This window comes from Trachypithecus francoisi, unplaced genomic scaffold (assembly GCF_009764315.1).
Source record: "Trachypithecus francoisi isolate TF-2019V2 unplaced genomic scaffold, Tfra_2.0 Lachesis_group9, whole genome shotgun sequence".
Lineage (NCBI taxonomy): Eukaryota > Metazoa > Chordata > Mammalia > Primates > Cercopithecidae > Trachypithecus > Trachypithecus francoisi.
In genome coordinates, this window is record NW_022681474.1 from 60,881,257 (window position 1) to 60,909,151 (window position 27,895).

Here is a 27,895-nt window from a genome sequence, read left to right on the forward strand (position 1 = left end):
AAGGGACAATATGATCCCAGGATCTTCTGCTCCACGGAAGCGGGTATCACAGTGGCACCGACCAGCATGGGAAGAGTTTTTGTGCCGACAGCAGGGCATTCTGTTTGTTCTGTGGTCCATTTGTAGATGGCTGCACTCCTCTGCACAGGGACTGTCGCTTCTGCATGTATTGGGGTCTTAAAAACCCCACACAAATGAGAATTAGATATTCCCTTTCTTCCTTACCCAGAATTTTCTTTTTATAAATAAAAATAGGCCGGGTGCAGTGGCTCATGTCTGTAATCCCAGCACTTTGGGAGGCTGAGGCAGGAGGATTGCTTGAGCTCAGGAGTTCAAGACCAGACTGGGCAGCATAGTGAGACTCTACCACTACAAGAAATAAAAGAGCTTAGCCAGATGTGGTGGTGCATGCCTGTAGTCCCAGCTTCTAGGGAGGCTGAGGTGGGAGGATTACTTGAGCCCAGGAAGTTGAAGCTGCAGTCGGTTGTGATCGCACCACTGCACTCCAGCTTGGGCAACAGAGACTCTCTGTCTCTCGGGGGAAAAAAAAAATTTTGGCTTATGGAAACATAGCAGTTGACTTTTCCATAGGCAATTTGTAGGTTTGGCATTTTACTGCCTTTAGAGATGTAGTATTGAGTATAGTCTGTTAGCCTGTTGGTCTGCTCACCCACAAATAGGTCAGTTCCAATAAGCTGTAATATTTGTTTTAGGGAGAAAAAGTCTAGTGTAAACAAATTCTTTGCTTTTGTACTTCTGTTAAAAGTTGAACTCGAGTTAGTTGAGACACCAACATTACCTGCCTACCTTATTGTTGATATAGTGATAGTTTTGTGTTAAGTAGACTTTAGTCGAGCTTCACATTAAAAAAAATTTAACCACTGTTTACCCTACTGGGTATAATTAGTAGGCTTTATCAATTTTCTTATGCTGTGAGGTCTAGATCTCAAAAGATACATGTCAATTTTTTGTTGTTCAGAATGAACATTCTGTCTGAATCAGTAGGAAAAGAGGGGAGGGAACGTGATTTGTTGTTCACATGATATAGAAGAGGCTGCTGAGGGAGGCCTTTGGAAGCCTCAGAACAGTTTGGTGTGAAAGTTGGGCTGCCCTGGGAGCTGACAGGTAGGAGGAGTGGGAGTGGGAGATGGGGGCGGGAGTCGGAAGAACAGCTCAGCACCGAACACGCTTTTTACAGTCCTGTCGCTCACTGATGCTAGAAAACTGCATTTTGTTGGAACGGGCACAGTGATTGTCAAGGACGTTGTCTTGTGCTACTGCCACGGATTCAAAAGATTCTTGGGTCTTGAAAGAGGTGGCATCAGAAGGATACGTTTGTTGACAGGGAGACCAGATGCACTGATCCATTTTTTTTATCCTTTTGCCTTCAGAGCATCCTTGTCTCCTTGAATTCACTGCTGTCTCAGAACCCAGGAGAGCTCTCGGAGCCCTCTCCAGCAGCTCAGTTCCCCGGGGCTTTTCCAGCAGGCTGGGGCTGCCTCCCAGCCCGCCGCCTCTGCTGGAACCCCGGAGAGGCAGCCAGCTGCAATGGGATTGCCGCTTTTCCTCTTGAAGTGGTTTCAGGTTTCCTCCCTTTCTCCTCTTGGGGTGGGGGGCAGGAGGCTCTCACCAGCTGTCGCCTTTGTGTTTTTCTCTCTCTCCAGCTCAAGTCAGCTGACACCTTTCCTCTCTTCCCTTCCCTTCTCCATGAACTTGCACGGAGTCGCTGGTGGGTCAGTGTGTAGGAGGGTGAACCCTAGCAGCTGTCCTTGCCTGCCAACTTTGGTTCTGCTCTCCTCCTGACTTATCCTTTCCCCATTTCTTTGACAGAGATAGGGAATATTTTCCAGCAAGCTTAAGAAAACATTCCATGTGGCATGTACAGAGAGATCCTTTATGTGTAGAATCTTGCATAGGATTTAAGAGTACAGTGCATGGGGTGTTTTCTGTCCCCTGCTCCCACTTTATTGAATATCATACTGAATTCAGTAGTTTAGGGTGCATTCCTGAGGTTAGGGAAAACTGTGGGGATCTTCTGATTCATTCTAGAACATTCCGAAGCACCACTGAGGTTGCACAAGGTGGTTGATGGCAATAGGACTGTGATACTTGTAGGGCAAGAGGAGGGGATATCACAGGACCTCTGGGACAGAGGGAAGCACTGAGGCCTTCTGCAGCTCTGCAACAAAGTTCCTGTGATTCCCTGCACTCCCTTCTCTCCCAGTACTCCTGGGATTTCAGCATTTTAATTAATATAAATCAGGTGGACGCTTATCTTGCTAGATTCCTCAGTAGTACTTGATACGGTTGATCCCTTCCTCATTTGTTGAACAGCTCTCTGGTTCAGTCATTCTTTAACGTAAACTTTTTATTTTAAAATAACTTTAGATTTATCAAAAACTGCAAAGATAGTACAGAGAGCGTACCCCTCACCTCATCCTCTTTGCTAACATCACTGTGATGTGTTTGTCAAAATGAACCAATGTTGACTTTAACTAAACTTCAGACTTGATTTGCTGTTCACCAGTTTTTCAATTAGTGCCCTCTTTCTATTCTAGGATCCAGTCCAGAGGGCTAATTGCACTTAGTTGTCAACTTCATTTTATGTAATAAAAACTTTACCTACATTTCAGTAGTCGGTAATTTTGTTTAAGGAGGTGATCCCTTAAACAAAAGAGAGTGAGTTGCTTCTTGCTAGCTGAAGTGTTACTTTACGTCCATTTGTAAATTTTTGTTCAGATATATCAATCATTACTATTTACTGAGCACCCCCATTTGTACTTGTTCTGGTTTTATGTTTTATGCTACAGCGTGCTCTGAACATTTTACTTATAAAATTAGCAGTACTTTGTCTGAAGTGGCAATCAGCTTCCTCTCTTTGACCCCTTCTACCCCATTATTTTGAGACAGGGTCTTACTCTGTCACCCATCCTCGCCCTGACCTCTTCTGCTCCCTGTTTTTGAGACAGGGTCTCTCACTCTGTCACCCAGGCTGGAGTGCAGTGCAGGGGTGCGAACACAGCTCACTCACTGCAGCCTGGACCTTCTGGGCTTAGGCGATCCTCTCACTTCAGCCTCTCCGGTAGCTGGAGCCACAGATGAGTGCCACTGTGCCTGGTTAATTTTTAAATTGTGTAGAGATGGGGTCTCCCTGTGTTGCCAGACTTTTCTTCCATGTTAATGAGGTATTTTAATGAGGTAAAGTGATGTGCTGTGGAGCTTATTAAAAATGGGATTCTGAGGCCATGTGAGGTGGCTCACACCTGTAATCCCAGCACTTTGCGGGGACCCATAGACAGGAGGATCCCTTGAGGCCAGGAGTTCCAGACCAGCCTGGGCAATATAGTGAGACACCATCTCTAAAATAAAATAAAAACAAAAATGGAATTCTTTCTGTCTGACTAGATGGATCTAGTATCAGCTTTCCCAGGACTAGTGGTGCTTATAAAAGCTTGATCATTCCCTCCAGCTATCTTATTAGAAGTGTTTTCCTTAAAATCATACATGCATGTATCATATAGGATGGTTAGTCTAGAATATGTGTGTTTGTGTTTGATGGTGGGGCAAGAGTGGGAGAAGAGGAGGTTGTATTTCTTCGTAGGTTAAAATTGGCTTTAAAGACAGAGAAAGAGTAGAGTAGAAAATATTCGAGGGCATTGTCTGTAGTAAGACCCATATCCTGTATGAGGCAGTCCAGAGTCTCAGCTTTTTCAGCAAGACGCCCCCATCTGCTCTTGCCTTCTTCCTCCTGGGCCTTTGCCTAATGGGTCCTTTGCTCTGGGTGTTCCGTCTCAATGCCAGTTCTGAGAACCACCCGCGGACCCAGGCGTCCCTAGCATGGTGTGCCGTGTTCTCGTGTTCCTACTTTCCTAGACGTTTCATGCTGGTTTGCTATGTGTCTTAGTTCATTCATGTTGCTTTAAGAAAATACCTGAAGTTGGGTGATTTATAAAACAATAGATTTATTTCTCACGATTCTGAAGGCTGGGAAGTCCAAACTAGGTGCTGGTGTCTGGTGTGGGCCTGGATTCTGCTGCTAGGTTGGTGCCTTGCAGCTAAACCCTCACGTGGTGGGGGGCAGAGGGTCCTTTTCCAAGGCTAATCTCCTTTAAAGGCCCCTCCTCTCTCTACTGTTGCATTGGGGATTAAGTGTCAGCATGAATTGTGGAGGGGACACAAATGTTCAAACCAGAGCACTGTGATTTGGCCTCCCCTAAATAGAATGTTTGTTGTGGGAGGGGGTAGGATTTTCACCTCTGTGGTGAAATCTGCTCCATAATGTGGGGCAAACGTCTTTCTCAGTCCTTGATGGGGCTGAGGTAACCACACAACTTCACCTGTCCTTTAAGGCAAAATGTAGCCAAGCACCTGAGCAGAGATTGCGGCTTCCGACTGTTGTTAGTGCAGAAGTGGGAAATCCTCCTTGCCTGACTACATAGTCACAGAATAACCTGTGGCTCCTGTTAAAAAGTGAAAGGCACATTGTACGCACGAGATAGCTTTGACCTCACCCAACTGTTTGCTCAGCCACCTAAATACACACCCTGGATTCTTGGGACCAGTTCAATACTGCAGACCCCTGCTTCTCTCCGTCCCCCTCTCTCCCCTTCACCCCTTTCTCATTTCTGTTTCTGTAACTGTATCTTCTTGTTCTCAGTTGGGATTGTGGAGCATCTCAACAGTAAAAGGGGAGGGAGAAATGAGATTGTTGCCTCTGACCTTTTGGGATGTCTAAAGTAACCTATTTTGGCTGGGCATGGTGGCTCATGCCTGTAATTCCAGCACTTTGGGAGGCAGAGGTGGGCAGATCACTTGAGGTCAGGAGTTCGAGACCAGCCTGGCCAACGTGGTGAAACCCTATTTCTACTAAAAATATAAATATTAGCTGGGCGTGGCCGCGCATGCCTGTAATCCCAGCTACTTGGGAGGCTGAGGCAGGAGAACTGCTTGAACCTGGGAGGTGGGGGTTGCAGTGAGCCTAGATTGCACCACTGCACTCCAGCCAGGACAATAGAGCGAGACTCTGTCTCAATAAATGAATGAATGGATGAGTAAATGAATGAATAAATAAAGTAACCTATTTCCAGTATTTTGAAATAACTCTTCTGTATAGTTAGTTGTCACTTCCTTTATGAACACAGACAGTAGTGCCAATTCAAGCAATCTATTTTTGTCTCATTTATAGCTTTGCTGATGAAAAAAATTTTTAGCTGGTTGTGGTGGCATGTATCTGTGTTCCCAGCTATTCAGGAGGCTGAGGTGGGAGGATCACTGGAGCACAGGAGTTTGAGGCTGCAGTGAGCTGTGATCATGCCACTGCACTCCAACCTGGGTGACAGAGCAAGACCCTATCTCCAGAACAACAGCAACCACCACCACCACCAAATTCGGTGTGGTGTCTCATGCCTGTAATCCCAACAATTTGGGAGGCCGAGGCAGAAGGATTGATGACTTGAGCCCAGGAGTTTGAGACCAGCCTGGGCAACAGAGTGAGACTCTTTTTTATTACTCCAAGAAAAGTGTCATTATGCAAGTGGAGCATGTACCACATATATAAAAAATATTTCTGTTAAAAATGGGATTATACTACAGCACATATACTGCATTGCTGAAATGATTACAGACAAAGTATACTTATTGATATCTGCCACTTTAAAAGGAATAAAAAATAGGGGAGACTAATTGTTTCAATTTTTTTTCCTTTTATACTGCAGAGAGTCTGATGAGAATCTTCTCAAATGAATCATTGCGTATATCTACTTTATTTTCTTACGGGAAAATTTGGAAGCCCATTTGGGTTGGTTAGCCCATTTTGATATTCATTGCTGATGAAGTCAGGGAGATGGAATGCTTAATATAAGCCAGATTTGAGGGCTGGCAGCATGTCTGTTGTGTTATAACAGATCATTCAAGGAGTGGGGACAGAACTTTGAATGTGGCTAGTTGTATTGGGGTTCAGTGTCAGATTGAGTCAGAATTTCAGTTTGCAACTAGTGAGAAGTCCTGTAATTGTTATTGCATGTCCATAATATCATATGAAACTAGCATAACTTTATTCCTTTAATGAAAAGAATATTTTCTCAAATTTTCTGCTGTAAATAACTAGTGCTGTAGCATCTCTAAAGTTCTATTCTTGTGTATGGAAGCTATGAGTAGCTTAGAGCAAAAGAAATGTGTACAACATATGTTTTATTATTTACAAATTGCCCTAAAAAAAGATAATTTATTTCTCCCTTGTGAATACTGGGTTATCTACTTAATATTTTCTCTTGTCCATTTGGATATACTCAAAAAGTGCTACATCATCACTGCCTTAATTTCCGTTAGCACCAGGACCAGGGAATTTTACTGTTTTCTCACATGTTTACATCCTTTTCTTAGAATTTCCTATTAACTTACCCATTTTGCTCTTGGGTTTTTGTTTGTTTGTTTGTTTGTAAGCCCTTTGTAACAGTAACTTTAAGTGCAGGACACATTGAAAATATATTTTCTGTATTTTGTCTGCTGTTTAACTTTTTAAAATGGTGTATACCATACTTTGTACAGAAATGTTAAACTTTCTGGCTTTTGGGTATTAGCATCTAGTGTCTTGCTTAAGAAGGTCTCACCTTAAATTGCAAACATACTCTCTTTTTATATCTAATAGTTTAAAATTAATGAAAGCAAGCATTTAGAATCTAATCTTGAATTCATATGGGATTTTGTATTTGGTAGGGTAGTGACCTGATTTCTTCCCTATACCCCTCCAATAGGAAAGCCAGTTGTTTCAACACAGCATGTGAAGTTTTTTGTTTTCTGCTTTGTTTTAAAAATACCCCATCTATTTCTTATGTGTAATCTTCAGTGATGGGAATTTGACCGATTTTCAAGTGCAGAAGTGTGTCACTCACTTGCCTTTTTAAAGTACTGTGTTGACATAACATGAGTTTTACTCTTTGGTGGTTGGGTAATACTGATAAGGCATTATGGTAAAAGATTTTTAAAGGATTTTTTTTGAACCCGAGAAATAAGTTTTAACATTCTAAATAATAAATTAGGAGGTTAGGAAACATTAAAACCGTATGGCTTGCTTGTATACTCTTTACACTTTTTTTCCTGAATAAGTGATTGTTAAGTATGGGGTTAATTTTGTCAATGGAAAATAAGTATAAAACAGCTTTGTTTCTTTCTATGACTGCTTATAGTAAAACAAAAAAAACAGCTTTGATTTTACTTTTGCAGAAGCATAATTTACTCTCTTGTGAATTGGCGTTACCTTTATATTAGAAGTTTTGAGAAAGATGGTTTATATTAATTTTGAGTCTGCTTACCAGAACAAATACCTGATAAAAACTCTAACCATGGCAGGGTGCAGTGGCTCACGCCCATAATTCCAGCACTTTGGGAGGCCAAGGCGAGTGAATCACCTAAGGTCAGGAGTTCGAGACCAGCCTGGCCAACATGGTGAAACCCCACAGATCTCAAACCCCGTCTCTACTAAAAGTACAAAAATTAGTTGGGTGTGGTGGCACACACCTGTAATCCCAGCTGCTTGGGAGGCTGAGGCAGGAGAATTGCTTGAACCCAGGAGGAGGAGTTTATGGTCAACCGAGATGGTACCACCACTGCACTTCAACCTGGGTGACAGAGTGAGACTCAATCTCAAAATGAACAAAACAAAACTCTAATCACGTTTGTCACTAGTTGTTTTTTTTTTAAGCTGAATAATTTTTCTTTTTAATCACAACATAGAATTATGTTTATATTAGAATCTTAGACAAATGTTAGTGAATAAAATTTTTCTTTTACTTTAAATTTTGTCTTAAAACATCTTTGAAAGAGTGATTGTAAGGGATTTTCAACACTTTCTAATAGTCATTGTCAATGATACTGGGAAAATTCTACTTCGTTTGCAATCAGGAAGTGACTAGTTAATCATGACTTGGTTAGTCATGCTTTTGTGCATGGTGATTAATGGTGTTAACTTTGAACTTTGGTATAAAGTCTAAGTAGAGGCAGGCAAATATTTCATTGTAGTAGTGAGACTTTATAAGTTTTCCATTGATAGAGGTGAACTTCTGTTGCCTTGTCTCAGACCCCTTTATTGTAGTATCAGCTCGTTTCCTGTAGAGGGCAGAAGAGAGAGGGAGCTCAAAGAGAGGGTGGGAGGTGAGGAAGAGACACTAGACTGGGGTCTTCATATAGGAGCTCCTTCGTGGGTCCCTTGTTTGCCTGGTGCCTGATGGCTGTCTGTCTCTCACGTTGCTATTTGTAGTGGTCTTCCAGTATGTTCCTCACAGTAGGTGTGAGTATTGCTGGGGGAGGTATGGGTTTATCAGGGGCAGTTTTTCGTTTATCTGAAGGCTTGGCTTTCATATTGTGAAGACAGATATTATGGTGTAACGTAAATTTTACGTAAATTTTAACTCAGTATTTACCTATTTGTCACCAATTAATCAATTACTAAGTATTTATTATTGATTGATTGTCATGCTGTGTCCTCCAGGCTGGAGTGCAGTGGTATGACATAGCTCACTGTAGGCCCAAACTCCTGGGTTCAAGCAATCCTCCTGTCTCAGCCTCCCAAATAGCTGGAACTACAGGCACATGCCATTATGCCCGGCTAATTAAAAGAAATTTTTTTTTGTAGAAATGGAGCCTTGCTGTGTTGCCCAGGCTGATCTCACACTCCTGGCCTCAAGCTGTCCTCCCACCATGCCATTATAAGTGTCAGCCATTGTGCCTGGCCTATATGTATTTTAATAATAAAATCAAGATACCCCACAAAATACTTCAAAGACATTTTGTATGGGTGGGGGTGGACAAAGGGGTTAGTGCAATTTACTTCAGGCCTCCTACCCTAGAGTGTCTCCATTTTACTACTTTTGCATATACTTGAGAAGATAATGTGACCTGCATTGTCAGGTTTAGCTGTACTTTTGTTAACATGACTGTCTTGTAGTTTAACGTTTTCAGAAGATTGCATATCTTTTTTTCCTTACCTTTCAATAAGCCTTCTCAGGTTGAAAGAGTGCATATCTTAATGATGCTATGTAATGTTTTCATTGAATAGCCCTTTGGCAGCTGGCCTTTTATAGTTAGAGACAGGGAAAACACCTTGCTGTCATATATTTTTCAAGAAAAGATTAATAGTTGTGATTCATTCTGCAAATAGCTATTCTTTTTGAGAGTTAGTCTTGCAAAATTTCTTCCCTTCCTTTTGTTGTTATCCTGTCAATTCTGAGAAACTGAGAAAAATGAGCCTTGGGATTATTTCGCATTATACTTGTCTCACTGAATTTAGTGGGCTTACTTCTTCACTCTTGTAAATATTTGCAGATTCATTACAGCATTTGCCTTTCCTGTGATTTAAATTAAAAATAAAGATTTTGGTAAGCTGTGTATGGCATGATGAAAAACTAGGAGACTACGGAACAAGGAGTTAGGAGATGGATTCGAATGTTGGATTTTGCTATTCAACTACTATTTGATTGTGAAAAAAATTACTTTTTGATTTTTGAACTTCAACTTTTCTCAGTTGTTGATGACCTCTAGAGTCTTTGCAGTCTCTTAAAGTTCTGTGATTTTAATGGCAAATAAGTACTTTTATTATTTTATGACCTCAAGAGAATGGTCATTTTATGAGGAACCTTAATTTTATAGGACATGTAGCTATAGGTTTTTGTGTTGCTTTCAGACAAACTTGGAACGATAGTTCAGATAATATGATAATCACTACAAATTTGTCTAGTCAGCGCTAGAGCAGCAAGTGTAACTTTTACAGCTGTCCATGTCAGTGGATTGTATAAAGACTAATAAGACTTGAAAAGACTAAGAGGGAATGAACAACTCCCCAAATGAGTTAGTTGACTGAAGTCTGTAGGCAACTGAGGGTCTCATACCAGAATACATTTTCTTTGCATACATTTTCTGCCATGCATGTTGAAACTCAAGCCTGCTCTATAGAAGAATTCCTAAAAGATGATGTCTTAATTTTATATTTTGACATTTTTTTCTGATTTGGAAGATCATTATAAAAGTGAGAGAAAACAGCATAAAGAAATTGCTCAAAGCATATTCAACAGATGCTTATAATGATGATTTAATCAAGTATACACAAATATCTTTGTCATATGGAAACCCTGCCCGTAGAAATTTTTAACTGTGAAATTCTTAAGTTTGGGGCACAAAGTTGTGTACTTAAACTAACAGAGCTATGTAATTGGGCAAATTGTGGGCTGGTTTAAGAATTTCACAAGAGAAATGAATAGTTGTGGTTCTTTCCTTGTGTGTGTGCACTCATTAGGGCTGCTAGAATCCTCACAGCATCTACTTGCTTTGCAGGGCCTAATGGAGTGTGTTTTTTAAATTTAAATTTTTATTAATTTCAATTTTATTTTATTTTGGAGACAGAGTCACCTTGGCTGAGTGCAGTGGTGCAGTCATAGCTCACTGCAACCTTGTACTCCTGTGCCCAAGTGAGCCTCCCATCTCAGCCTATCTGGTATAGGTAGGACTACAGGCATGCACCATCACACTTGGCTAATTTGTAAATTTTTTTGTAGAGATGATGGCTTGCTGTATTGGCCAGGCTAGTCTCGAACTCCTAGGCTCAAGCCATCCTCCCTCCTGGGCCTCCCAAAGTGTTGGGATTACAGGCGTGAGCTCCTGGCCATGGAGTATATTTTGAATACTGCCTTTGGCTTCATCTTGTTTTTTAAAAATTGATTTCCCCTGATTTCTATATTATTGTTAAAAAGTAGTCCTGCATTATGTAAATTTATAGCTGTACAGTGCAGTATAAAGTTGGTGAAAATTTTTCAGTCTGCAAATTCATTAATTTCCAGATCTGGTTAATTTATCCTTTAGGGAAAAAAAAATTGGATTTTGGAGAGAGAGAGTTGAGATTTGTATATGGGTTGCTTTTGTATCCCATCCACTTCTTTTTATATATTGTTGGAATAATTTGGTGATATATTGTTGCTGATTTTTGTACCTTAGTTCATGAGGGAGAAGATATATACATATTTATCTGATTTTGGTATCAGGTTTATTCTGGCCTTTATAAAATATTGTAGGTCAGGATATAGCCCTAAGACAGTATTTTATTTTATTGAATATTTTAAGAAACACTAAAATTCTTAATGAATTGCTCTTTAGCTCTGGTTCAGGCTATAAAACCTGTTAAAATTCTCCAAAGCACATGTTGAAAGCCCCTGATTTCTAGGGGAGGGAGATGACGCTGGATGTGTTTTTATCGGAAGGAAGGATCTTTCCTTCTCTCTCCAATCCGTTTAAATTTAATCTCTCCCTGGGGATGGATCACAGATGGATACACAACAGCCAGGAATGAAGTACAAGGAACTCCTTGGACCGCGGTCAGATTACTTTTCCGGCTCCTCCAGGAGACTGCTCGCTGCATAATAAAGTTAATTTGTGTGTGTAACTTCCTTAGTGGAGTTTTAATTAAATGGAAACTTTTGGGGCCCTTACTTGTCAGGTTCGTTTATTGTAGGAGACCCTTGTATATTAAATCAAGTTCTACTATTTATAGATGTTTAGCTTCCATTTTACATGTAGAATCCTTCAAATTCTTACAACAATCCTTTTTTATAGCATCATATCCTTTTTTTTTTTTTTTTTTTTTTTTTTAAAAGACAGAGTCTTGCCCTGTCGTCCTGGCTGGAATGCAGTGGCGTGATGTCAGCTCACTGCAGCCTCCGCCTACTGGGTTCAAGTGATTCTCTTACCTTAGCCTCCTGAGTAGCTGGGATTACAGGCACCGGCCACTACGCTTCGCTAATTTTTTTATTTTTAGTAGAGACTGGGTTTCACCATGTTGGCCAGGCTGGTTTTGAACTCCTGACCTCAAGTGATCCGCCCACCTCAATCTCCCAAAGTGCTAGGATTATAGGCGTGAGCCACCACGCCCGACCCATAGCATCATATCTGTAAAAGTGTAGGCTGCATTCAGCATTTTAAGGATTTATATTCATAGTCACGCACCGCTTAAGGAGGATTCATTCTGTGAAATGAGTTGTTAGGCAGTTTTGTTGTGCGAGCATCATAGGGTGAACTTACACAAACCTAGGTTGCAGAGCCTACTGCACACTTAGGCTGTGTGGTCTAACCTTTTGCTCCTGGACTGCAAACCTGTACAGCATGTTACTGTCCTGAATACTGCAGGCAATTAGAACAGAGTGGTCCATAGTTGTTTCCAAACATATCGGAACCTAGAAAAGGTACAGTGAAATACGGCATTGCAGTCTTATGGGACTACAGTCCATTGTTGACTGAAATGTTATGGAGTGCATGGCTGCATGAGGATAACTTGAGAATTTTGCCTGATATGAAACCTAGAATATTACATTAAATATGAGAAACCATTTTAAAAACTAATGTACCTCCTGTAAATTTGGACTTTTTGGTTGCTACATCTAGGTAATGAGAAACAAAAGACAAGTACACAAACGGTTGTATTCTGCTGGGCAATAAAAGCCTTTTACTGCTGCTTGGGATGACTTCATCCAAATTGAGAGCATTTAGAAATAGACAACAATGTGACATATTTACTGTAAACTGGTTAGCAGCATTAGGACAAACACAAGTGCGTCAGTTTAAAGTGGAGAGTACTTTAAGGTGCATATTTTCCATTTTTATTATTTATCTGTTAGGGCACATTTCAGGGTTGAAGAGAGGTTTGGTACTTTTTTGCCTGAAGTGCTGCTACGTCATTGCAATTCAGTGAAAGTATTCAAGATGTGGGACTAGCTGGCTGCTAATGTGACTATTTTTCTAAATTACAAAAATGTTCAGAAATGACATTTAGTGTCAGAATCCTTTAGATATTTTATTTGCTATTTAATGTATAGGCTTCCTGAAGTGTATTTGTATGTATTTCAAGCAGTATATAATTTTGTCAAATGTTCAAGAACCGAAATTTGAGTGTTTTCTAAAAACTGTGTTTTATTACTTATGGTAAATTTGGTAAATTCTTAACTAGATAGGAAAATAGAGAATAAAAGGCTTTTACTCTGTGTTTTTCTTGCCTACAGATTCATCATACATACTGTGAAGCCTCAAAATGCCTAAAGTGTAATAAATTAGACTTAATATACCTACTTGTCGATCCAGAATGCATTGCAAGGATCTTGTAGTGTTTCCGGGTTGACATTGTTGAACGTTGCTTGTCAGATATTGGGTGCTGAAAAGGGCTGTGCCCAGTATGTGGTAATGGTTGAGTCTGGAGGGGTTGGATGTAAGTAGTGTGTGTGTATGTGTGTGTGTGTGTGGTGGAGGGAGGGGGTCGCATACTTGTGTCACCTGCAGAAGGGAAACCTGCTTTTCATTCTCCAACAGGCATGGGTTTCATAACAGGGCTGGAGGAATGTTATTCTGGCAACAGTGTATATTATTGGAAATGGAGAGAGGAGAGACGGGGAGCAGAAAGAAAACCTTAAAGGCTTCAAAGTGCCTATACATCATTATGTATATAAACTTTGACTGGTTTTTTTTTGTTGTTGCTGTTGTTCAAAAAAAATAAACACAGCAGTCAGTGTCTCTTGTTGCTGTGCTCAGACTTGCTTTAGTTAAATAAATTTTGACTACAGAGTACAAGGTGGTAGTTCTCTGTGCTTTGAGGTGTCAGCAGTCTGGAAGGACTGATGGACTTTGGGTCCTATGAGGCTTGCCTTGCCAGCAGGGAGGAGGCTGGAACACATTGCTGTTGTGTGTCATGTCATGTCATGTCTGTCATGGCCAGCCTGAGAAATTGAGAAGATGCTGCATAAAACGTGGGAATGTGCAGTGCTTCCTGAGACCTGGGGAGCCTGGGCCAGAGCAAGTTTGTATGCCGCCGGTGGCAGCTGTTCCTTAGATAGGGTTCATGCTCTCAGGCTTGTAGGCACCCACTCATCCTGCCCCTCATTTACCCACTTGGCTACCATAGGCTCATGAGCTTGTGACTCTTGAGCCAAAGTCTTTAAACATATTGGAAGGATGGAATCCCCCACCACACAGGGTGCAGAGGACATGGATGCTTTGTGGGCTCTTTGTATAGTGTAATGGTAAGAGCAGTGGTGTCTGTAGATCCTGTACTTCCCCTTTATTTTACAGGTTGGGGAATGGGCAGAGTTTTATTTGTCTGAGCTCACCCAGCTGGTTATTAGCAAAGCAGAGACTGAACTTGATTCCCTGTCCACAGAAAAGGGTGGAAAGTTGCCCAATATAGAGGGCTCTTGTGGTCAGAGGAGAATTTCTCGTTCAGAGGTCTGTGCTCAGAGAGGAGAAAGTATAAAGATGTAATGCTGGCCTTTCCTGTACATATGAGACAGAAAAGACCCCCCTCCCCCCGTTTTTTTTTTTTTGAGATGGAGTTTCACTCTTGCCACCCAGGCTGGAGTGCGGTGGCACGATCTCGGCTCACTGCAGCCTCCACCTCCCAGGTTCAAGCAATTCTGCTCAGCCTCAGCCTCCTGAATAGCTGGGACTACGGGTGCCCACCACCACACCCGGCTAATTGTGTGTGTGTGTGTGTGTGTTTTGAGACAAGGTCTCACTATGTTGCCTAGGCTGGAGTTCAGTGGCACGATCTTGGCTCACCGCAAACTCTGCCTTCCGGACTCAAGCGATTCTCTTGCCTCAGCCTCCTGAGTAGCTGGGATTATGGGTGTGCTTTTAGTAGAGATGGGGTTTCACCATGTTGCCCAGGCTCGTCTCAAACTCCTGACCTCAGGTGATCCACCCGCCTCGGCCTGCCAAATGCTGCGATTACAGGCATGAGCCACTGTGCCCAGCTAATTTTTTGTGTTTTTAATAGAGACACGGTTTCACCATGTTGACCAGGCTGGTCTCGAACTACTGACCTTAGGTGATTCGCCCATCTCCGAAAGTGCTGGGGTTATAGGCATGAACCACTGTGCCCGGCCAAAGCTTTTGTTTTAGTAAAACATTAACTTGATTTGTTCTAAGTATAAAAATAGTTATAACCAAGAGCTTTAGGAAGTTATATGACATCTGTTGATGGTTAAAAGACATGTTAGGCAGAAATCCTTGTGGTGCTAATTTAATCGGTTACCTTTACACTCCCTTAAGGCTGGGAAGAACGTTAACCAAATGACATTGTAAAGACATGTATGCTTAGACACTGCAGTTATATGTTATGTGACTGAGAACGTGGGATTTAAAAAACAACAACACACAAATGCCTCCACTTAAGACAGTAGAACTAGTCCACAGCAAGCAAATAACGTTTTAGGTGTAGTAAAGTATCTGCCTTTTTGCAAAGTAACTTTTGTTGTTCAGTTGCAATCCTGGTGTTAGCTCCCCAAGCTGGCTGGACGTTGTGTCGTCTGAGTTTGTTTCTAATTCACTTGGTCTTGGTTGGGGTGTTGTGTAGTTAGTAAAGCTCGCATGTGTTCCTGATATAGCCAGGATTGAGAACCACCATGTATTCCCTCATTCCCTTTTGAGATAGATTGACACTAGATATTGTGCCCCACAAGGGTAGATTTTAATGATGTATAACACTAGTCTGCACAGTTGAGGAAGTAGGGACTGTTGTGAAAATCCTGGCTTATCAGAATGACAACGAATACTTACTGAGCAGTGACTGAATGCCTTGAGCTATTCGGAGAGCTTGAAAAGTTTTGACTCGGCTGGGCATGGTGGCTCACACCTGGAATCCCAGCACTTTGGGAGGCCGAGGCAGGTGGATCACCAGAGGCCAGGAGTTTGAGACCAGCCTGGTCCAACATGGTGAAACCCCGTCTCAACTGAAAATAAAAAATTAGCCGAGTGTGGTGGCAGGTGCCTGTAACCCCAGCTACTCAGGAGGCTGACTGAGGCAGGAGAAACGCTTGAACCTGGGAGTTGGAGGTTGCAGTGAGCCAAGATCACGCCACTGCACTCCAGCCTGGGCGACAGAGTGAGACTCCATCTCAAAAAAAAAAAAAAAAAAAAGAAGAAAAAATTTTGACTCATTCAATCCTTTTAACAATTCTATGAGTAAGGGACTCCTGTTACTCACATTTCTCGGATGAGGGAAACGGGGGCAGAGAGAGGTTAAGTCATTTGCTCCAGCTATGTCCAGTCTTCACTCTTAATTCCTAAGCTCCATTGCTTGTATTGAATGAGCTGATGCTTCCTTCATATTTGTGACTCATCAGCTCACGGAGCTGATTTTAGAAGCTCTGGCATTTCTACTGCTCCAGCATTTGCTCCACAGTTCTGTCGTTGTCACTTGGGTTACAGCATCCAGTAGACCGTGTGATGTGCAGGGCTCTTCCTGCAGACTGCTGCTGCCTGTGGTAGCACAGCCTGGCTGACTTACCTATCCCCAGAGCTCTTCTTCACTCCTACACCCCTGCCTTTGTCTTGAATTAATAATACAACATAGCAGTAAGCAGAAAAACAAAAATATTTCATGATCATTTTTCTAGTTCCTGGGTTTAATGAGAACTAGCCAGTTTAGCTTATATATATTCACTATAGTATTTCCTTTAGTTCTATGTGCTATGTTTACTGTGATCATAATAAAATTATTTAAAACACTTTATTGGGATTTGAACAGGGCAGCCTCTTATATATAGCTTATTTTTTTTACTAGCAAGTTTAGAAATGTACCAGTGAATTTATAATTTTTTCTAGCCAATGTATGAGCTTATAAACAAAACAAAAAACTCTTTAGTTATGTAAGAGAACTGAAGGGAAATAACTGTGCTATCTTCACCATTGCAAGAGAGTAGGTGCTTGTATAGCTTTCAAAAATGGGCATGACTTGCAAGACTATTTTAATTACATGGAGAAAGCCATAGATCACAATGCAGTTTCCAACCATACTGCACTGACTTAAAAAAAGTACCCTAAGAGTATTATGTAGAAAAATAATTAAACAATATGGGATACATCTCATAGAATCTTTAGGATTGCAGGCTTATTTTCTCACGAACACTTGAGTTTATTTGAATTTCGGATTATACTGGCCCCTCTGCTCCATATGAAGTTTCCATTAAGCATGTGTTCTTTCCTTAATGATTGTGTACTCCGGTTTCCCTCTGCAGTGAGGAGGAATTACTGAGCTTGTGCTCGTTGAGTGCTCTCTGCTGGCGGCTTTGGGTTTTAATATCAGTAACAGATCCACCAGTGAAGTGTAGACAAGGGAACTCGAACTGGAAAGTAAAAGGAGCCCAGCTCCCAGCCTGCGGCACCCCTCCATTGTGAGCCCAGAGTGTGATTACAGATGGCCCCTAAAGAAGCCACCCCATCCCTGGCCCTGCATCCCTGCGGTGTGGTCAAGCCCGCAGTTCCTCTGCTGCATCACCGTGATCAATACGTGAGCATATTTTAAAACACAGTGTAGTAGGATGATGCCAGATTTATGAAGTGGTTGGGTTTCTTCCCCAAGCAGGGAACTAGCTGTGGAAAGTGGGAAGTTTAAAAGTCTTATGACATAAAGCCGAGATTAATTACTATGATCTGATTGATACCTAATCTGTTTTAGTTTTTCAAACAGAGTTTGTGACAATTGGTGATGTGAGCTAAAAGAAGTTTATGATCTTATCAGAGGTGAACACTGACCTTAAAATTTGGGGAGTCGGTAACGGAAGTCAAAGGCACCATGCTTCTTTAAGGAAAAAAGCAACCAGAAATGCATTATAAGCATAGTGACTTTGCTTCTGTGTGTCTCTCTGGTTGTTTCAGCCATCATTGATGACCTTTTTCTTGTATGGCTTTATTGGATACATGTAAATCAAAGGCATCCTCTGCCCTTTCAAGTCAATATATGATTTCTTTCTTTTTTTTTTTTTTTTCCCAGACAGAGCCTTGTTCTGTTGCCCAGGCCTCCTAGGTTCTCCTGCCTCTGCCTCCCAAGTAGCTGGGATTACAGTCATGTACCACCATGCTTGGCAAATTTTTGTATTTTTAGTAGAGACAGAGTTTTGCCATGTTGGCCAGGCTGGTCTTGAACTCCTGAGCTCAGGTGATCTGCCCACCTCTGCCTCCCAAACTGCTAGGATTAAAGGTGTAAGCCACTGTGCTTGGCCAATATATGTATTTTTGTAAAAATCTATTTTCATTAGGGAAAATTTCAAATATACTGCTATAGTTAAGAGAATAACATACCTCTATGTACCTGTCACCCAACTTCAGCAATTCACATTTTTGGCCAATCTTGTTTCTTCTATACCCTCGCACTATTTCCATTCCATCATTTTGAAATAAATCTTAGATATCAGACAGTTACACTGGTAAATATTTCATTATGTTCAATGTATGTATTTGGCAAAAAGGAATATTAAACTAATATCCTGCCTTCTGCCTCACTTTTTAAAGAAGATACTGTGTTTTGAAGGGTGGCTTACAAAATGCTTTGTGATATTCTAAATGGGGGCAAAAAATATGAAGTTAAATGTTTTTGAGATGAAGGCTGTCAACAGCTTTCATAGCATAGGCAAGAAGATTGTGGGGCAAGTGTGCACAGGAAGTGTGAGGCCCAAAGTGTCCTGCCCTGGAGAGTGAGACGGAACGATCCCAGGGAGCACCATGCTGAACATCAAGCCTGACCTTACCCTGCTGTCACAGGAGATTAAGTGGCCAGGCTGGTTCTTCAGTCCTCATTTCTCAGAACACATACATGGATGTTTTCTATGATTATAGTTTATAGTGACTTTGTGCAGAAGCATTGAGCCAGTTTGTTATTAAAACTTGGACTAGGTAAACTATAATTTGTTTTCTGTGCAGGTGATAACCACTGGAGATAGCAAGAGTGAATGACAGTGTAGTGACGGGCAAATCTTACTTGTTTCTGTTTAGACAATCTGTATATAGACAGATAGTCAAACAGTCTATATATATAAATAAAACAATAGTGTGTGTGTGTGTATATATATATGTCTCAAAAAATATATATTTTGAGACAGGATCTCACTTTATCACCAGGCTGAAGTGCAGTGGCACCATCATGGCTCACTGTAGCCTTGAACTCCCTGGACTCAGGTGGTCCTCCTACCTTAGCCTCTGGAGTAGCTGGGACTACAGGTGCATGGCGCCATACCTGGCTAATTTTTGTATTTTTAGTTTTTTTTTTTTTAAGAGATGGGGTTTCACCGTGTTGCCTAGGCTGGCCTTGACCTCCTGGACTCAAGCGATCTGCCTGGCTTGGCCTCCCAAAGCTCTAGGATTACAGCTGCAGCCGGCCTGTTTAGACAGTATTAAAGCCATTGTTTGTCTAGTGTTAGAGATGATATGTTATAATTTAGTACATGCTTAATTGAAGGTATTGGTGTAACCCCAAAATATATATTTTTCACATAACCCAGATTAGCAGTGGTATTTAATGTTTCAGTTATATCTTCCAGCAGATAACTGAATCTTTATTTTTATTGTAATTGGTGAGCGCTGGGAATCTTACAGCTCCAGGAGATGCCTGTCCAGGAATTGTGTGTGATTCGCAATGTGGAAGAGCAGGGTCTCGCTGCTCTGGGAACCCTGCAAGTAGTTGAGCCCCCTGGTCTCGCACTCAGCTTATCACTGTGGATGCCAGGCACTCTTGGGGAGTGCTCTCGAGCCCCTCTCAGGGTATCACCTTTTCACTGGCGATGGGGTTGGAGGAGAGGGTCAGACTCCTTCCCTGCCCTCAGCTTGCTGGCTGCCCAGGCACACCCTGTGTGTGCAGCTTCAGCATTCCTGTGGCATTGGTCTCTGTGGTTTTTCTTCTTTTCACATGGCTTACTTTACGCCCTGTTCACTCCACAATTGTTTGACTCTTTTCAAAGACAGGATGGAGGTACAGGAAGGAAATAACTTAATTTGAAGATTAAAATTCTGTTAATTTTAGAATGCAGTCTCTTCAGTTCTGGAATTGATTTCTTTTGGTTGCCCTTGGTTTTTGTAAGGAGTGTGACATTGCTTAAGATTTATATATAACTGAGTCAGTTTCTGCCTCTGTATTGTATTACTTTAGGTAAGCTTTTTCAAAGTTACTTTGAATAGTTCATAATAGATTTAGCACAAATGGGTCACCATTCTCAGGATATTTCTATTGCCTTTCTGGAATAATGCAGCTCATTGTTCTGCCGGGTGTCCTCTAATCAGCCTGAAAAGTATTTTCTTTTACTTCATCATAACATTAGGCCTTTTAATTGAGACATCTGGCAGATGTCTTTATCATGACTTATTTTAGGTCTTTATCATGTCTTATTTTAGGTGGGTTGAGAATTTTTTTTTTTTTTTTTTTCGGGACAGAGTTTCGCTCTTGTTGCTTAGGCTGGAGTGCAGTGGTGCGATCTGGGCTCACCGCAACCTCAGCCTCCCGAGTTCAAGTGATTCTCCTGCCTCAGTGTCCCAGGTAGCTGAGATTACAGGCATGCACTACCATGCCTGGCTAATTTTGTATTTTTAGTAGAGACAAGATTTCTCCGTGTTGGTCAGACTGGTCTCGAACTCCCGACCTCAGGTGATCCGCCCGCCTCAGCCTCCCAAAGTGCTGGGATTATAGGCCTGAGCCACTGCACCTGGCTAGAATTCTTGACATAGTACACGATGGCATTATTTCCAAGGCTTTTTTTTTTTTTTTTCTTTTTTTGGAGACAGAGGCTTGGTCTGTTGCCCAGGCTGTAGTACAGTGGTGTGATCTCAGCTCACTGCAACCTCTGCCTCCTGGGTTCAAGCAATTCTCCTGCCTCAGAGAATCAAGCAGTTATCCTCCCAAATAGCTGGGATTACAGGCACCTGCCACCATACCTAGCTAATTTTTTGTATTTTTAATAGAGACAGGGTTTTGCCATGTGACCAGGATGGTCTCGAACGCCTGACGCTCAGGCGATCCACCTGCCTGGGCCTCCCAAAGTACTGGGATTACAGGCACGAGCCACTGTGCCTGGATGCAAATTTTTAAAAGTAAAAAAGCAAAATAAGCCCCCATGTCAGTGTTTCAGTATTTACTTGAGGGGGAAATTGTATCCTAACATTCCCTGCACCATAAGCTGAAATTTCAGTGCCAATTCTGTTGCTTGTGTGTCCATCCAAAATAAAGACAGGTTTTTGCGGGAATGTCAGATGGCTGTGGGACAGGCCTAGACAGGAACAAAACTGGAGGCTTCGCATCAAAACAGACACCCGCCTAACCACATGGGGTTTGCCCTGTGAGTTGTTTGTCATCCTAGATTTTCAGCAAGAATGGGCTTTAGCACCATATGTCACATATGAGGAGGTGCTCATTTTGTTAATCAAATCACATTGGTAATATTCATCACTACATTGTCATATGAAAGTTGAAAATCTTGAACTTAAAAGTTCATAAATTCATTGCTCAAATCTCTGGTTGGCTTTAAATGTCTTTTTGGAGGGGAGAAGGCAAGAGGAGCATGGATTGAAGGTTATATTGAAATAATCTGCTTGCTGTACGATGTCGAACAGGTCCAACTAAAAAGGTAGGTGGCGGTTTCTCTTGCACGCATACGCACATGTTTCTGGCCCCAGTTGTCAAACGAGTTTTGTGTTTTCCTTGTCTAGTCTTGTTGACCTGCTATTTGTTTTAGTCTTTTGATAAACAGGAAGTGTTGCTGCACTGCACTGCAGTCAGGAATGTAGTAACTAACTATTAATATTAAACAAGATGGGAGGGATGAGAAGGGATTTAACTTAAAAAAAGTAGAGGGGGAATATAAGAAAATGAAATAATCCTTAAAATTTTAGAATTGAAATTTATTTGGGGTCTTTTGAAATGCTTTTTTCTCTTGAAACCTCTAATTCTGGATTTACATTTGTTTCTGTTGGTGGTGTATTACGTTGCTTTAGGTTGTTTAGAACAAACATCACAATTAATGATGACATGAAGGTTAGGTTTCGAGCACTAGCTTTTTCCATAGAGGTCTAAAAAGAGCTGTGCCCAAGTCTACCGCTAGCAGAGATCTTATATGTGCCTGGCTCAACTCAACGTATCAGTATCTTGCGGGGAGAAAGGATGAATAAGGACAAAACCACAAGTTCTGAAGGAGTGTATTATTTCCAGGCTTTTTCCCTGGTTGTTCCAATACACCATGCATTTTAAAAAATTTTTATTTATTTATTTTTTTTTTGAGAGAAGTCTCACTCGTCCCCCACGCTTGAGTGCAGTAGCTCAATCTTGGCTCACTGCAACCTCCACCTTCTGGTTTCAAATGATTCTCCTGCCTCTGCCTCCCAAGTAGCTGGGATTAAGGCACCTGCCACCACGCCCGGGTAATTTGTGTATTTTTTAGTAGACACAGAGTTTCACCATGTTGGCCAGGCTGGTCTCGAACTCCTGACCTCAGGTGATCCACCCGCCTCGGCCTCCCAAAGTACTGGGATTACAGGCGTGAGACACCGTGCCCGGCCAATTTATTTTTATTTTTGAGATAGAGTCCGTCGTGTTGCCCAGGCTGGAGTATAGTGGTGTGATCACAGCTCACTGCATCCTTAGTCTCCTAGGCTCAAGCAATCCTATAGCCTCCACCTCTCGGTAGCTGCGACTACAGGCATGCACCACTATGCCTCGCTGATTATTTTGCCTTTTGCGGAGACGTGGTCTCACTTTGTTGCCCAAGCTGGTCTCGAACTCCTGGGTTCAAGAAATCCTCTGGCCTTGGCCTCCCACAGTGCTGGGATTACAGGTGTGAGCCATCGTGTCCAACCTTACTGTGCATGTTTTGACCTCCTCACCTTTGTCCTAAGATTTCTCCTGATTGAAAATAAATGACAGTTTCTTCATGAAGTGTTCTTTGTCTTTAGTGTTTTCTGTTTTTTCTCAATTCCTATACTGCCTGGTTGGCACTTAATTTCCATAATTGAGTATTGTTAATGACCTTTTCATATACCTATGGATTGCCTCCCGTAATTGATTTTTTTTTTTTTTTTTTTGAGACAGAGTTTCACTCTGTCACCCAGGCTGGAGTGTGGTGGCGCCATCTTGGCTCACTGCAACCTCCATCTCCTGGGCTCAAGCAATTCTCCTGCCTCAGCCTCCCAAGTAGCTGGATTTACAGGTGTGTGCCACCATGCCCAACTAATTTTTTGTATTTTAGTAGACATGGGGCTTTACCATGTTTCCCAGGGTGATTTCAAACTCGTGAGTTCAGACAATCCACCTGTCTTGGCCTCCCAGAGTGCTGGGATTATAGGCATAAGCCACCGTGCTTGGCCCCGCAATTGATATTTAAGTATTGTAGAACAGGGGTTTTATTATAGATTTGGCTATACCACTGTTATTCCATAACACAATTATTTTCAGACTGGGTGTTTGGTTCTTAATTCACTGGTGGTGTGCAACATGCCATCCCGCTATCCCCACCTGCTGTCAGAGTGCATGGTAAATATAGAAATGTGTCCAGTCACCTGCCTGCTAGCCCATGCTCTGATGTTAATGACATTGAAGGCACCCCTCCCGAGGAAATCTCAGCTGCACAACCCCTACTATGTCCCAGTTCAGCAGGAAGCAGTTAGAGCGGTCGTCGGCCAACCTCCCGAACAACACACTTGGGTTTTCCTTTTGAGAGTGGGGACTGAGAGACAGGACTAACTGGATTTCCTAGGCCGATTAAGAATCCCTAAGCCTAGCTGGGAAGGTGACTGCATCCACCTTTAAACATGGGGCTTGCAACTTAGCTCACACCTGACCAATCAGGTAGTAAAGAGCACTCACTAAAATGCTAATTAGACAAAAACAGGAGGTAAAGAAATAGCCAGTCATCTATTGCCTGAGAGCACAGTGGGAGGGACAGTGATCGGGATACGAACCCAGGCATTCGGCTACCCTCTTTGGGTCCCCTTCCTTTGTATGGGAGCTCTGTTTTCACTCTATTAAATCTTGCAACTGAAAAAAAAAAAAAAAAAAAAAGAATGTGTCCAGTCAGTAGTAGCCACGTGGATGCTCTTCTCCATATTTGACTTTTCTTGCTCTTAGGAGGCTTTTCCAGTAATCTCCGTGGGACCATGACCTTGCTTGCTCATGGTGCTTCCAGCACTTCCACCAGACTCTCAGGGTTTGGAGAGCTGTTCTGGGTGAATGGTGTCTACAGGGCTTTGAACTCTATGACTGCAGGGGAACATGCTTATAAATGCATGTTTAACACAGAATGTTGTAGAGGAGATTAGGTACTTTTAATTTTGTATTATGAGTTGTTTTCAAGATCTTATTATGTGTTGGTAGGAATGGCTGTTTTATTTTTACTTGTGGAAAAAAGGCTGCCTGGAGTGTGTTTAATTTTTTCTGATATAGCGTCATAGACTGGTAGAGCAATATAGGAACCCCAGAGACCATCCAACTCCCTCCTTTCTTTTTTCTTTTTTTTTTTTTTACAATTATTTAAGACCTTTATTAACAGGTGCTTGCAGTTTGTTGACTTTTTTGAAAAAATCAAGTTGTAAACTTTTATTACAAATTAAAAATGAAGTTCTTAAAAATCTCAACTTGACCAGATATGAAACAATTTAAAAACCTTTAAAGGCATATTGAGAAAAACCAGGCTTTTTTAAAAAACACGTTTGTTATTACCAAAAAGAGACGTCTTTAGGTAAAAATAATAAAAACCCCATGCTGCATAGATAATGCAGATAGTTCTATTTATCTGGTCAATGGGCAAAAAGCAAGCACTTAAGGTCTTCAGCTCCAATCTTTTGTTCATTTCTTATTGCTGGAATTTCGTATTTCTTCTTGTTGGATGACTAAACCGGATGATGGTAGAGATGGTAAGCCGGCATTTACTCATCCCCGCCCTGCTCAGCCTCGGGAGCGGACGAATTCTCAGCTGGCGGATCGGCTGCTTTTGTCTCTTTGCCATCTTGTGGTTTAGGGTTTTCTGGGCGTCTGCGTCGGTAATTGAAGTTGTGGCGGTACCGACGTTGAGGTGGCTGCTGACCTTGGGTCTCATCTCCTTGATTTTCTTTATCTTCTTCATTGCGGTCCTCTCTACGTTGTCTTTGGCCAGGAGGGCCCCTGCGGAATCGTGGTCTATATCCCCGATACATATTCTGCCTCACTGGTCTGCCTTGTTCTCCTGCACCCTGGTTGTCAGCACCCTCCATCACTTCTCCCTGCACAGGAGGGTTGGAATACTGTGGTCGACGCCCATAGGGTCTCCGCATGTAGTAAGGTGGGAACCTTCGCCTGCGGTAGGGCCGGCGTTGTTGGGCCTGGCCTTCGGGAGCACTCTCCGATCCCTCGTTCTTTTCCCCACTCTCACTATTCTGGTAATTTTGCTGGTGATTGCGTGGAGGACCCCTACGACGTGGATAGCGTCTATAATGGTTACGGTCTGCTGCATATTTACTGCCTTGAACTGGAACACCACCAGGACCTGTAACATTTGCTGCCTCCGCACCCTTTTCTCCTTCAACAACATCAAACTCCACAGTCTCTCCATCTCCTACACTGCAAAGGTACTTCCTGGGGTTATTCTTCTTTATGGCAGTCTGGTGTACAAATACATCTTCCTTGGTGTCATTCCTGTTGATGAAACCATATCCGTTCCTTAGGTTGAACCATTTTACTGTTCCCAAAACCTTCGTTGCGATGACCTTCTTGTCCCCGCCGGCAGGCGCCGCCTATGTGAGGCCACCCGGGACACCGCTCCCTGCCCCGCTGCCCGTAGTGCCGGGCTTGGTGTCGGTGGCGCTGAGGGCGGGGGCGGCGGGCGGCTGCTGGGTCTCGGCCTCGCTGCTCATGGTTGCGGTGATGGTGACTGGGGCCAGCTGGGGCAGCTGCGGCTCTTCCCGGGGTGTGATGGTAAGTAGGCCGGCGGCGGCGGTGGGGCTGCTCAGGGCTCTCTGGGGTCCGCTTTCCGCTCCCGCTACCGATCGAACTCGCAACTCCCTCATTTCTATACAGAAGGACTTGGGTGCCCACAAAGAGGAAATGACTTGTGTACTTTCAGGCCACTTAACCACAGAGTCATTGTATTGTCCTTTTTGTGGCTACTGATAGGTAAGACTTGCACTCACTAGATGCCTTTGTCATCAAGGCCCAGGTCTCTTGCTGTGCACAATCTATCTGTATGTCTTTAAAGTAGTGGCGTCCAATCTTTTGGCATCCCTGAGCCACATTGGAAGAAGTGTTGTCTTGGACCACACATAAAATACACTAACAGTATCTGATCATCTAAAACAAAAATTGCACCAAAAAAAAAATCTGATATTATTTTGAGAAAGTTTATGAATGTGTGTTGGGCCATATTCAAAGCCATCCTGAGGCCAGGTGCAGTGGCTCATGTCTGTAATTTCAGCACTTTGGGAGGCCAAGGCGGGTGGATCACCTGAGGTTGGGAGTTCGAGGCCAGCCTGACCAACATGGAGAAACCCTGTCTCTACTAAAAATAGAAAATTAGCCAGGAGTGGTGGCGCATGCCTGTAATCCCAGCTACTTAGGAGGCTGAGGCAGGAGAATTGCTTGAACCCGAGAGGCAGAGGTTGTGGTGAGCCGAGATTGGGCCATTGCACTCCAGCCTGGGCAACAAGAGCGAAACTCCATCTCAAAAAAAAAAAGCCATCCTGGGCCACACGTAGCCCATGGGGCCGCAGGTTGGACAGGCTTGCTTTTGAGCTTTACAGCCTACTTTGCTCCTTTGTCCCCTCCTCCCATCTGATAAGTTTATAGTTACAAGTTTTATTGTTGTTTGAGGTAGTCCGTTTCACACTTTAATTACTAGTTGTGTAATTATGTTTTGCCTGAGTTCCCATACAGCTAATTTGTTTCCATGCTTCCATGCAGGATTTTATCAGAAACTTTAAAGTATCCTATGGAATATTACCAGTGCAGACTAGTTGTATTTGTGCTTGATGTATTCTCTGTTTTAATGCGTTGTGTTAAACTTCCTTTTTCTGAGACACCATGTAACATAATTTCTTAAAATAAATAAACTGAAGGCACAGACATTACATTTCAAAGGTCTCCTAAGGGAATACTTTATAGGAACAGATAACTAATCATGTATGTAAGGAATTGTGAATTTTATGGAATTAATTTATAAAATGTCCTTTATGTGTATTTTATAAGGTGTCTTGGAGCCCATACTTTAAAATTCTCCTATTTTAAATGGATGCCTGTATTTGAAACTGACCAGGTGGCCTAGATAAAGTCTTGAGTCATAATATTAGGGCCTTTCAGAAAAATCTAAGTGCCAATAGATTTGGAAACAAATAGGTTAGCAAGGGAATACAAATTGATCTTTGGCTTGAGATAACCAGTAACAGACTTCAGCGAATGTTTTGTGGTGTGGGGGCTGTGTTGAAGAGGGCGCTCTAGTTGCTTCATATGCTAGAACGCAGATTCTAGGAGGGTGGGGCCCATTCATTGTGATGACCCTCCATCTAGTTCCGTGCCTGCCGCGTGGTAGATGCTTTGTGAATATTTGCAGAATGAATGAATACTGTGGCCTGTGGGACTAACCATGGTGATAAACCGTAAAACACGCACATCTTCAAGACATCATTTTAAGTGCTTTGGGGGGACTGGGCATAAGATAAAAGTAGGATTGAAGATGGTTGTCTTGCAGAGATACATTTCAGCCAGGAACTGAAATGTGGGTAAGATTTCCACAAGGGAAGAGATAGGGATGGCTTTCTAGGAGGTACAGACAAGCAGATAACAGGTTTGAGCAACAGGGAGATTCCGTGGACTTCATGGCTTGTATCTTGTCATATATGAAGGTACATTTACGTCCCCTGTGTGTATGGCTCAGTCTGTGCTCATGTTCTTTCCTCAAAGTTGATGCATAGGGCCGGGTGCAGTCCTCAGCACTTTGGAAGGCTGAGGGAGGATCACTTGAGCCCAGGAGTTGGAGACCAGTCTGGGCAATACAGTAAGACCTCGTTTCTACAACAAATTTAAAAATGTGCTGGGCATGGTGGCGTGTACCTGTAGTCTCAGCTACTTGGAAGGCTGAGGCAGGTGGATTGCTTG

General features: G+C 42.4%; 2 protein-coding genes across 29 annotated transcripts in view; one reads left to right on the forward strand and one right to left on the reverse strand.

Annotated features, from left to right (window-relative positions):
- Positions 1–27,895, forward strand: part of PARD3 (par-3 family cell polarity regulator) — a 725,699-nt gene that overhangs the window by 79,739 nt on the left and 618,065 nt on the right. The window lies entirely within an intron of this gene.
- LOC117082639 (Y-box-binding protein 1-like) lies at positions 24,299–25,830 on the reverse strand. The gene is given in 1 exon segment (XM_033209527.1): positions 24,299–25,830. A coding segment is annotated over 1 exon segment (1,116 nt). The 5' UTR covers positions 25,816–25,830; the 3' UTR covers positions 24,299–24,699.